This window comes from Natrix helvetica (genome assembly GCF_964273705.1).
Source record: "Natrix helvetica genome assembly, chromosome: 2".
In the NCBI taxonomy this organism is placed as follows: Eukaryota; Metazoa; Chordata; class Lepidosauria; order Squamata; family Natricidae; genus Natrix; species Natrix helvetica.
The window spans coordinates 268,365,231-268,377,956 of record NC_138552.1 but is presented as its reverse complement, the minus strand read 5'-3'; the positions used below and the strand labels follow the sequence as shown (position 1 = coordinate 268,377,956).

General features: G+C 39.3%; 1 protein-coding gene across 1 annotated transcript in view; it reads left to right on the top strand.

Moving 5' to 3' along the window:
* Positions 1-12,481, top strand: part of EPHX2 (epoxide hydrolase 2) — an 84,591-nt gene extending 72,110 nt beyond the window's left edge. The window contains exons 17-19 of the mRNA XM_081944311.1: positions 2,563-2,643; positions 3,240-3,298; positions 10,001-12,481. Coding sequence (XP_081800437.1) covers positions 2,563-2,643; positions 3,240-3,298; positions 10,001-10,085 — 225 coding nt within the window. The 3' untranslated portion in view covers positions 10,086-12,481. The remainder of the gene's footprint in view (positions 1-2,562; positions 2,644-3,239; positions 3,299-10,000) is intronic.
* Positions 12,482-12,726: the final 245 nt, after the last annotated feature.

Below are 12,726 nucleotides of genomic sequence, written 5' to 3'. Positions count from 1 at the left end.
ATCAGCCTAGAGCCTGGTGAGATTCAAACTGCCAAATTGTTGGCAGCTGGCAGCCAGCAGAAGTAACCTGCAGTACTGCACTCTAACCACTGCGCCACCGCAGCTCAAATCCCAACTGTCCTGTTCTTCAGCCAATCCTAAATTGCACTTTCTGTACTACTACCATTTTTATGATGTACAGTAATTAAAAGCAGTTATCTATTTCCCATAAAACATTTCAAAGCTGTTATAGACTGTTTTTAACAATCTCACTCTAGGCTGTGCATCAATCAAGATTAAAAGCTAATGTCTTTTCCAGGAAAGTCCCACATTCAGTTTAATCAGATGCTATTATTTGGACTCTCTCTTTACTCTGAATCATATTTTCCCTTTGAATCCAGCCTTGGTTGCAAGTGCAAATGCAAAAATATAAAATGGTTAAGAAAAAATAAAACAATAAAATTGAATGAAAGCTGCTTTTACCAATTGCACACCTTAATAGCCAGGGATATGTGGATTCTGAAGTTATAAAAGCAGTGTAAGTTCTCGAAATGCTGACAGCATGATGGGGAAATGATTGCCATGGCTTGTTTATTCACAAAATGGTGCCACATTGAAGTTGGTTATAAAACGTTCCTCTGCCAGCGAAAATGGAGCTTGGAAACCTGTTTTATCTGGCAGAATGCTTGGGCCACCACAGGCGCCCCTGACACAAGTGAGGTCGAGCTGGTGGCCCATCCTGGGGGTGCCGAGCTCAAACACATCCCTGATGCAGCCCCCAATGAAATCGAGTTTGACATTCCTGCTCTATAGCCTTCTACCGTTGTCTTGTTTTTTCCAGATTTTCCAGCCTCAAGGTTTTAAAAAATGTCCATGGCCCTGCTGATCAGATGCAGTATTTTAATCCTGTATCTGACAAAATGGGATGCACGTCCAATGAAGTTTATTCTTCAATACCATTTTAGTGTTTTAAAGTGCCACACGATTCCTAGACTATTGTTGAGGGAAGAGGGAATAGCCTTGAAGGGCAAAGCAAGAGCCAAGGGTCAGATAAAAGAAAGCTAAGCTTGGGCAAAAAGGTAAACCGAGAAAGTGTCTCAGAAAGGATCATTCTCATGAATATAAGGGAAGGAAGAGGGAAGTGCTTTCAGGCTTGCAATATTCTATTACTGCAGCTGTATAATACAAATAGGATTGGCCTACATTTTAGTTTCTTTGTCTGGTCTACCTTGAAGGGTTGACACCTCAGCTGCAAACATAGCTGTTTGGGGGAAATTTGCACTACAACCATGAATCTTCATTTCTAGATCTTTATGAGAAACTTTATGATGGCTTTGGTCTCCCAAGAGCAATTATTTTTTCAAAATTGACAGCTGCCTTTTACTTCAGTTTTGTTCTGACCCAGGCTTCCATAACAAAGATGATTAGGGGACAAAGATGATTAGGGGACTGGAGACTAAAACATATGAAGAACGGTTGCAGGAACTGGGTATGTTTAGCTTAAGAGAAAGAAGGACTAGGGGAGACATGATAGCATTATTCCAATATCTCAGAGGTTGCCACAAAGAAGAGGGAGTCAAACTATTCTCCAAAGCACCTGAGGGTAGAACAAGAAGCAATGGGTGGAAACTAATCAAGGAGAGAAGCAACTTAGAACTGAGGAGAAATTTCCTGACAGTGAGAACAATTAATCAGTGGAACAGCTTGCCTCCAGAAGTTGTGAATGCCCCAACACTGGAAGTCTTTAAGAAGATGTTGGATAGCTATTTGTCTGAAACGGTATAGGGTTTCCTGCCTAGGCAGGGGGTTGGACTAGAAGACCTCCAAGGTCCCTTCCAACTCTACTATTGTATTGTATAACAAGCAACAAGCGGAGTCTTGGTCCCGGCAAAACCCCATTTATTTACGCGACTGTGAATTCCTTTCATTCACAGTCCACAAGGTTTATCAAACAGTCTTTCAGAGGATTGTTTATCAAATACGATCCTTATTTCGTTTGGCAAGCTGCCAAATAACTAGTTCCAAACAAAGGGCAAGACAAAACTTGGCACAGAGTCTCTGATAGCTACAAACAGAACTTTTCTCTCTTGGCACGACCGAATGAACGTATTGTTTCCTGCAAAAGCCCACTCCCCATTTGTTCCTCTTTTGTTTCCTCTGGGAGGGCCCAATCACCTCCGAGGTGTGGCTTTACTCTTAAGTCTACTCTGATTTCTAAGCTGTTCTTTTCTTCTGGCAGCACTGCGCATGCGTACACTGGGAACAGGCTCCAGCTGTTCCTCTGCCTCACTGCTGTCTAGCTCCCTCTCTGCCTCTGATGTCAAGCCCTCATCTGAGCTTTCCTCAACCCCCAGGACTGGCCCATGTTTCTCCCCACCCTCCTCACTGTCCGACTCTGATGCCAGCTCCATTGGCTGCCGGTGGGCCACAGCAACTTTCTTCTGCTCTGCCCATCTCAGAGAGCTCCTAATTTTTGTCAATATATTAATATATAGCTGTTAACGTGTAACCGAAGTGTTCATGTGGGTCAGTTTGCTGATCGCCACTGCATATGGTTTCAAATCTCCATCTCTAAATCCACAGATCACAGTTCCTGCCCTGATGGTTACTGCTGGAAAAGACAAAGTTCTCAGTCCAGAAATGAGCAAGCACATGGAGAACTGGGTGAGTAACAGATGTGTTGCCCTTTCCATAATTAAACAAGTACAATAGATCAGAGGGCAGGGCAATGTCTGTCTATACCGAATTATTCTATTTCATTGCATGGAATGGAGTTGAAGGGATTCTTGTTCCTGGGGTTGCTACAGCAGTTCAAGGTCAAACAATGATTTTTCTTTCTTTCTCTCGGTTTTGAGGTTGACAGACTTGAAGATCATTCACTGCTTTTAAAAATGTGCTGTGTGGAAGCCAGGGTGATATGAGAATGCCTTTTGCCTCCTGGTTTCTCTTCTCATAAAAGTCATCCCAACTTTTCATTTATTTTAATTTCATGTATTTTAATTTTGATCTTGTGTTTAAGAATCACCAACTAAATTGTGACTCCTTAGTTATTACACATAGGCTTAGATTTCTTGAGACAAGGGAAAAGCTCAAGGATGCCACTGAATTGGGGTTATTTGTCATCTCATTTTAGATGTCATTGTACATGGGATGACACGGTTCCTGACTGACATCTTGCCATAGCCAAGGAACCTTTCCTCTTTCACAAAATAGCAAAATACTTTCAGTTGGCCATGATATGTACCTTTTTCTCCCCCTAGATTCCACAATTGACTCGGGGCCATATTGAAAACTGTGGACATTTTACACAAATGGAGAGGTAAGTAGCGTAGAGAGCTAAGTTGAAGGAGAGAGTGAGAGAGAGAGAGATGCAAATAATTTATTTTAAAATGCATGCCTGTAAAAAGCACATTCGCTTATTGGTTTGCATAGGTTCTTGAGATTCATTGTTAAATAATCTTCATCAAGATTCCCATCAAATTCAAATTAAGTATTCTTGAGAAATGGGGGGGGGGGGGTCAGGTCTGATCTGCATCTTCAGAATTATACAATGATCATAATTTAAGTTATTTGTGGTATTTTTGGTGTCAGGCAGAGGAAATCAAGAGCCAGGAAAAAATTCAAAGTGTATTTCGCAAGAATCTGATCTACTAAACATCAATGAAAATTGGCACCAGAAGAGTCAAAACATAGGACTTCAAAACATGTCTCTTATGGGAGCGTAATGACTCCGAACTGATGGTGCATTTGACCCCATCCTCGGACTCGACCTGGTAATCTCTTACATTTGGTTCCTAAATATTCTGATTCAATCAAAACACAGGTCCTAATATTTTTATAATTGTTGAGAGAAATTTCATTTAGAAATGCCCATATGAATGCATTTTTAAATACCTTTGGGTTGCATTTAAAAAAATATCACAAACTAAAGTGGGATGAAATGCATTTACTGGATGAACATATATAAAGGAACATGAATATAATTTTATTAAGCTTCATTACAATAATAACTAATACCAACTAAACTTAAGGAAAGAAAAAAGAATGGAAAGAAAGAATAAAAATAAAAAGTCCAGGAAAAATGAAGAAAAAGAAAAGAAAGAATATAATAAAAAAGAAAAAAAATACATAAAGTGACTTACCACATTCATTACCAGTATAACTCTTCACCGCCTATAAGGTTACAGATCAATATCTCTTCCTGCCAAATCCTATTCCTCATCTGTAAATAAATCAATAAAACATCAATTTAAAATGATCTGAATACAAATGTCACTAGTTCAGAAATCCAGCCAAGGGCACCAAAGGTCATTAGGAATGGAAAAAGAATTCCAATGGTTTTCATATTTACAGTATCTTGAAGAGCAAGATTTAAAGTAAATAAAAGAAATCTGGAATTGAACAACACAAGACAGAATTGGAAACTGAATTATGTGCAAACGATAAGCCTTTACAAGTAGTACTTGATTTATGACCGATTGCTTAGCAACACTTTGAAGTTACAGCAACACACACACCCCAAACTATTTATGGCCTGGCCCTGAAGTTAGGCCAATGCAGCACCCATATAATCATCTGTCTTTACAACCAACCGGAGGGACACTGCAGGGATAAAGATATCTCTTTCAAGAGCTGAGAACTATTTAGTGTTGCTAAACCCTTCAGATTCTTGGTCCATCTAATCCAGGGGTATCTTCAAATTTTTCAGTCTGAGAGCTACACTGGACATTATGCAAACATGTGGGGGGGGGATCTATTTTATAAATACATGAATAAAATTTAATCAAATGAATATATTCGATCCTCCCAATGGGCGAATGGCTGCAAAAGTCGAAGGAATTAGCAGAGATGACTAAATTGACTGCTTTGACAAAAGAAAAAAAATATAACTGCTTTTGTTTCTTCTTGGAAACCTCTTCTGGACTTTGTGCTGGAAGTGGAAGAAAAAAATGAAACTTTGATTTTCAGTTTTCGCGATTAGATAAATGTGTTGATATAGAAATGGCTAGTTTAAACTATTATGTAAAAGTAAAAAGGCGAGGTTTGATGTTACTATTTATTTTACTGCACAAAAGGGAGTCGGAAGTCAGTGCCTTTTCTTTCTTTTTCCCTTTCCCTTCTTTCCTGTGTACTTCCCTTTTATTTCCCCCATTTTTCTGTATATCACACAAGTGAGTACACCCCCTCACATTTTGTAGTTATTTAAGGATATCTTTTCATGTGACAACACTGAAGAAATGGCACTTGGCTACAATGTAAAATAGTGAGCATACAGCTTGTATAACAGTGTAAATGTGTTGTTGTCCCCTCAAAATAATTCAACACACAGCCATTAATGTCTAAACTGCTGGCAAGATATACTTACAAAATGTGAGAGGGTGTACTCACTTCTGTGATATACTCTCTCTGTGTGTGTGTGTGTGTGTGTACACACATACATACACATTATTTTGCTCAATTTGCTATTATTCACAATAAGAGCAAAAAAGAAACTACAAAGAAACAAGGCCGTGCTTGTTTGGAGAAATGATATAGTAAGAAAAATGTCAAATATTAGCAAACATAAAAATAGAAAGAAGCTATGCTAGATCAGGCCAGTAACCAGTCCACATCCTCCTCCCTCCTCAAGTAAAGAAAGCAATCCTCCAGTTGGCAGGCATCCTTTTCCCCATAAGCCCAGCCCTAAGCCAGTTCAGACAGGGCTTTGTTTGCATGGCAGGGAAGGGAGCCCCTCTCTGGCAAAGGAAGCAACCCTCCAGCCAGTTCAGAGCTGGTGCAAATTTTGAAAGGGAAGAAGCTTCCCCTTCCTCATTCAGCAACCCTCCACTGGCTCACAACACACACATCCCATCACAGAAATCAAGGGAATCCTCTCTTCCTTTGCAAACATGGTGAATTCAATTCTGCTTTTTCTCCCTGCACTGTTTGGAAAGGATCGGAGCCCAACACATGGGATGAGCTGGCAGGCTTGAAGGAAGCTTCTGGAGAGCCGGTTGTAGCCCATGGGCCATAGTTTGGAGATTCCTGGTCTAATCCAAGACTGAGATCTCCAAGGTTTTTGTTACAGAGATTTGTATGTGTGCATGCAAACATGCATGTAAGCAGAGTTACAAAAACTTGAACATTGGGCACTATCTAATAAAATGAAATTCAATGGTGAAAAGAGTAAGGTTCTACATTTAGGCAACAAAAACGGAATGCACAGGTACAGTATAGGTGATACCTTCCTCAATAGAAGTAACTGTGAAAGGGATCTTGGAGTCCTAGTGGACAACCATTTAAATATGAGCCAGCAGTGTGCAGCAGCTGCCACAAAAGCCAACACAGTCCTAGGCTGCATCAAGAGGGATAGAATCAAGATCACGTGAAGTGTTAATACCACTTTATAATGCCTTGGTAAGGCCACACTTGGAATACTGCATTCAGTTCTGGTCGCCACGATGTAAAAAAGATGTGGAGACTCTAGAAAGAGTGCAGAGAAGAGCAACAAAGATGATTAGGGGACTGGAGACTAAAACATATGAAGAACGGTTGCAGGAACTGGGTATGTTCAGCTTAAGAGAAAGAAGGACTAGGGGAGACATGATAGCAGTGTTCCAATATCTCAGGGGTTGCCACAAAGAAGAGGGAGTCAAACTATTCTCCAAGGCACCTGAGGGTAGAACAAGAAGCAATGGGTGGAAACTAATCAAGGAGAGAAGCAACTTAGAACTGAGGAGAAACTTCCTGACAGTTAGAACAATTAATCAGTGGAACAGCTTGCCTCTAGAGGTTGTGAATGCCCCAACACTGGAAGTCTTTAAGAAGATGTTGGATAGCTATTTGTCTGAAACGGTATAGGGTTTCCTGCCTAGGCAGGGGGTTGGACTAGAAGACCTCCAAGGTCCCTTCCAACTCTACTATTGTATTGTATTGTATTACAGATCACCCCAAACTTTTATCAAAGACTTCTGTATGTTAAGGCATTCTGTGGTCCCGTGTGCAAACTGATGTTTTAGTTATGCCATAAAATCTTTTGTCTCGTTCTGTCTACCCCTTTCCTGCTCTATTGTTCACCTGCTTTTTATAAACTGTTGTCTTTTTAATGTCATGGCAGTTATTTTCTTTCAAAAAGAAAAATACTATGAAAAAGGCCTTTACCTGAGATACTGGCTGAAATTACATAATTACATTTTGGTAGTGTTCCTACACAAAGGGTGATAAATTCAAATAAAGAATGAATAAACTGCAGTAGGAAGATGAATTATTTTAGTCCCTTGTAGGAATCAGATGTGCTTTTCTCTCACAACCCACATTTTACAACATGGTTTAAAGTATCCCCAGTTAAGTAGGATGGAAAAATACGCTTTCAAAGTACGAAGTGGGTGAGGGAGCACTAGGGACAAACTGAATGGTGAAGGGCATGCAGCTGTATTGCCGCCTGTAGGCCAAAATACCAAAATGCTGTATATTTAGGTACCTTTAAAAATGGGTTGATTTGACTAGAATCGGATTCAACCAACTGGAGGTTGGATTATTCTTGTAGTTCTTTTTAGCTTCTTCTTACCTGACACCTTTTTTCTAGTCCCTACATTTGGATAGGGACTTTTTGGGGAGTCCTTGGTTGTTTGCTTGTAGATATTTCATTATCTGACTAAGTAAACGTAATTAGTGCTAGTGCTTGTATGGGGTTTGTTCCCCGTTTATATGATATAATAGCTTGCTTGGCCAGTGTCAGTAAAGATGTGGCTTCTCCTTGGCAGTACTTTAATTAGTGTTTTGATTTCTGTTTGAGTGTCTGGTGTTAATCTCTGCTTATTTGGGTTTCAGTTGCTGGAGAAGATACCTTCTGGTCATTGTTATTTCTTTCTTAGCTTTCCATTGCCTCTTTTGAATGCTTTGCAAATGTGGTTTGTCTCTATGTGTCCGTTGATGACTGATTTGTCGGAATGCCAAGCTTCTAGGAATTCTGAAATTTGGGGGTTTAGTTTGCTCTACGATGGTAAGTCTCCCTGTTGAAACTATGGTTGATTCTGTCCAAGTGTTGTGAAATTCAACAACTTTCATTCTGACAGCTACTTGATGTTCATGGTTGAATTCTGCTAGTTTTCTGCCTGTTTGTTCTAAATAATGGCTGTTACAGCCAGTACACTGTATTTTGTAGATGAGTCCTGTTTTCTCTTCTTGAGCCATGGGTCTTTTCATTTATTTAAAATGTTTTGGAGGGTTTAAACTGCTTTGTCACACTGGATGTCAGTAATCATCTGCTAATAGTTTCTGGTGGATGGCAGTGTTATCTCTTTCATAGCTTCTGTTGATTGTGCTATGGTGAGTTGAGTGATCAGGTGCTTTTTGATAAATTTGTGTGGATAAATTTTTGATAAATTTGTCATTTTGTTGGAAACAACAGAATCTGTCTTCATACAGCCTGGGCAGGCTTCAGTATTACAAAGTCTTATATATGCATAGTTCAAGCTTAGAAAATATGACTTGTACATCTCTTGAGTTCTTTTTGTTCCAACCACTTGTCCTAATTGAAAGTGTTTAATAAAGTCTATCATATAACTTGCTTTATTTATGTGAAAGATTTCCTTGGCTGGTATAGCAAATTATTTGTAAAAATAATAAAGGCAGGATACAAATAAAGGGATGCGGTGGCTCAGTGGCTAAGACGCTGAGTTTGTCGATCAGAAAGATCAGCAGTCCAGCGGTTCAAATCCCTATCACTGCGTAATGGAGTGAGCTCCCATTACTTGTCCCAGCTTCTGCCAACCTAGCAGTTCGAAAACACATAAAAAATGCAAGTAGAAAAATAGGAACCACCTTTGGGGGAAGGTAACAGCGTTCTGTGCACCTTCGGCATTTAGTCATGCTGGCCACATGACAATGGAGACGTCTTCGGACAGTGCTGGCTCTTTGGCTTTGAAACGGAGATGAGCTCTGCCCCCTAGAGTTGGGAACAACTAGCACATATGTACAAGGAGAATCTTTACCTTTATAAATAAATAAAAAATAGAGCAAGGATTTCTTTAAGTTATTGCTTGCTGGATAGTAGATAGAGTGCTGACCAAATCATTATAGGTTTAGAAATTCTCAGTTGGTAGCAAATCCCAGTCCCAACCCTGAAAAGAGTTAACTCATTCAATTTTAGTATTCAGAGGAAATCCAGGGAAAAGGAATTACCGACCAGTTTTGTCTGAACTTAGAGACCTAGGCAAATATAGATTTTATGTGGAAATGGACAATAGGGCAGAATTTTGAGGGCAAGGGCCAGCAGAAGACTAAAAGTCTGATTACATCCAGGGCAATTTCTTACATTGATGCTCAAAAGCTAGTATATTCATGTTAATGTAGAAGTTATGTCAAATGGGTTAATATGTAAAAAAATGCAAACATCTAAATAAATAATGTTCCAAAATTGGTGTGGCCAGGTATTTTCCATTCCTACTCTGCATTCTGACATTCAGGTTTTTCTTTTGAGGATCAAATGAGAAAAGGCTCAGGTTTTTTATACCATATTGAGATTCCAGAGCAAAGGCAGGATGTAAATGTAATGCAAATCCAAATTCAATCTGAATACTAGTCACACATTGGGAAAGGAAAGTAGACACGACAGTTTTTGCAATTTTAAGCAAAACATATGCTTCACTTTGATAAAGGTTTAGAGAGCAGTATTCCCAGCCTGTAACCTTCTAAATGTGCTGAATGTCAATTCCCAGTTTCTTCAATCATCATAGCTGACTGGGGGCATTCTGAGAATTGGAGTCAATTCATCTGGAAGGATCCAAGCAGAAAGTTGGTTTATAATTTAGTTTTTAGTCACCACAGTGGATCAGATCTCTTGTTCTTGTATAACTTCTTTATTTCTCTGGATGCATGAGAAAATAAGACTGATAAGCTTACAAGGAATCAGAAAAATGTGACTTTGCATTTATTTGGGTTCTTTGGGCACTAAATTCTGTTTTCCCTCCGATGAGTATCTGTGCGTGCAAGTACACACATTGCAAAATGCCTGCCTTGCCAACATGTGTTTTCTCTGCAGGCCTGCAGCTCTGAACAAAATCCTGATCGACTGGCTGGAAGAGGTTCACAAAAATGCTTCGTTGCAAACAACCGCCAAACTTTGAAGAGGACTTCAGCCCGCAAATTGGCTAAACTGTTAGCCAATTCATTTATGGAAGGAGGAAATAATTCATAAGATAATTGGTTATGGAGCTCTCGCAGTGCTTTTGATATATACTGTATATTTAGTGCATTGGAAAGAATTAGTCATGATCCTCATAAAAGGAGTTTTAAAAAATAACCTAAATCGAATGCTGAAAACATAACCATGCTGAGGTTATGTTATCCTTTGATCGCTATCCTTTTGAGTCAAAAGAGAAGAAAAAATATATAAGAAAATTCGTAATGCTGTGTTTGGACCATGATTTATTTAAGCAGAGATCACTGAATAGATCATAATTGGATGGGCTGATGTAGCATACTGTATGCAAACCAAATGAACTGCCCTTTAGTACAAAGTAAGAGCTGTGATGGCGCAGCAGTTAGAAAGCAGTATTGCAGTTTAACTCTGCTCACTACCAGGAGTTTGATTCTCACAGGCTCAAGGTTGACTCAGCCTTCCATCCTTCCAAGGTCAGTAAAATGAGGACCCAGATTGTTGGGGGCAATAGGCTGACTCTAAACCGCTTAGAGAGGGCTGTAAAGCACTATGAAGTGGTCTAAGGGCTATTGCTATTGCAGATTTGTGGTCCATCATAGTTTCCCTAACATATTGGAATGAAGTTGCAATTCTAATTTGTGGGAAGCTTAAATCACAGCTTCTCAGTTCAAATGAATCTAAAAGTGATTTAACAAACTCAGGATGCATCATCTGAAGCAGGCACAAGGCAGGACAAAAATGTTTGATTAATGCTGTGATTGGGGATGGGGTTGCTCTCCAGAGGTTGGCATCAGTTTTATTATGATAGACTTTTTGGGGTGTGGCAGATGGGAGTTGTTTCTCAGAAACCTCTGGAGAGTCATAACCCTGTAGTGGACTTTCTAACTGCGTTATTCAGTTTAATTTCATGATTATGAACTTTCAAGTGTATATGTTTTGCAACAGTTTATGTTCATTTCTGAAAAGATTGATTGGAGTTTTTCAAATTGTGTTCCACTGGAACCCTAGGATTTCATAAGAAATTGATGGGGTTTGGCAAGAGAACGAGGAGAAAAATTCATTCAAACATGGCTAAATTTTTAACACTGAAATTCCTCGGATTATATTTTGCCTTTAACTAACCAATTTTGGCTGAAAAAAATTAAACTGCCATATTGTCTACTATTCATTCAAGCAGCTGTATTTTTTCCTGGGATCACAGGGAGAAAAGAGAAAAGGCTCCATCAAAGAGCTGCAGACTCATTTGCACTTCTGCATGTTCCAGCCCCCCTTTTGTGAATTGAACCTGAACCATTACATATATGTGTTGTGTGTCGCCATGTTGATTGAACAAGCACTTAAAGGACACGAAGCCCTTCTGAATTTCTTGTACAAAGTAGAAGGACATGAAACATAAACAGAAATATTCCTTTGCATACTTTGCAAAAAAAAAAAGTATGGATACTGTTTCTTTCAGCTCAGGTTGTATTTTTCAGCAGATTTTAAATAGGAAGATTTAGTACTGATATCAGAATTTTTTCTGCATATTGGTGTGCTTTGGTACTGCTGAGAAAAGGATTGGTTTTTGAAGAAGCACAGCTTCTGTTTCTTTTTCTTAAAACGAAGCAGCCTTTAAGGCACTGTTTCTCAGCCTCAGCAATTTTAAGAAGGGTGAAATTCTGGGAACTGAAGTCCACCCATCCTTAAATGAACAATGAGAATGGTTGGAGATTCTCTTCAGTGTCTTATTGGTTTGGGATTATGCTTAACCTAATATCTTCCAACCAGGGTTTGAGGAAATGTTGAGGAATGTGTCCTTTATACTCACTTCTCAAAGATCTCTGCAATAGGTTGGGATTTATGGATGATTAGAGCAGTATTTCTTAACCTTGGCAACTTTAAGATGGGTGGACTTCAGATCCCAGATTTCATGCTGTTTGAGGAATTCTGGAAATTGAACCCCACCCATCTTAATGTTCCCAAGGTTGAGAAACACTGATTTAAGGCAATCACCAGCTGGCTTGGAATTCTGGGACAAAAATATAATGGAATAGATTTGAGATCTTCTTTTTTACTTACCAATATGTGCCTTGCTACAGAATAAATCCCCTTGTCTTCACTGATTCTTACTCTAAAGCAGGGCTGTCAAATCATGGCCCATGGGCTAGATGCATCATGCACTGGCCACGCCCGGTTTAGCAAAGGGTGGAAAAGTCCCGATACATCATGTGATGCCACCGTGACAATGCAATTTTGACACCCTGCTCTAAGGCGACACCAGAAAATGCCTGATCAACACTTGAGTGGTGCATTTTTGGATATGCGGTTGTGTGCTATTACTTGTAGAATACCAATCAATGGAATAAAATTTTGGAAACAGTATTCTTGTGTTCTTGAATAAAGTTTGCTGCAGAGAGAAATGAATCTACAGCACATTCATTCCTATAAGTGGTTCCAGGGATTTACTGGTGACTTAAGAACATAATATCTGACTATCTTGGTTTGCTTCAGTGTCTAGTTGCTTATATCCTATGGTGCAAAGCCATAGTGATGGTTCTTTGCTTTTGACTTAACTTATGCCTGTCAAACTATATGGGATCAAAATCAAAGTTTTGAATTAAGTATTC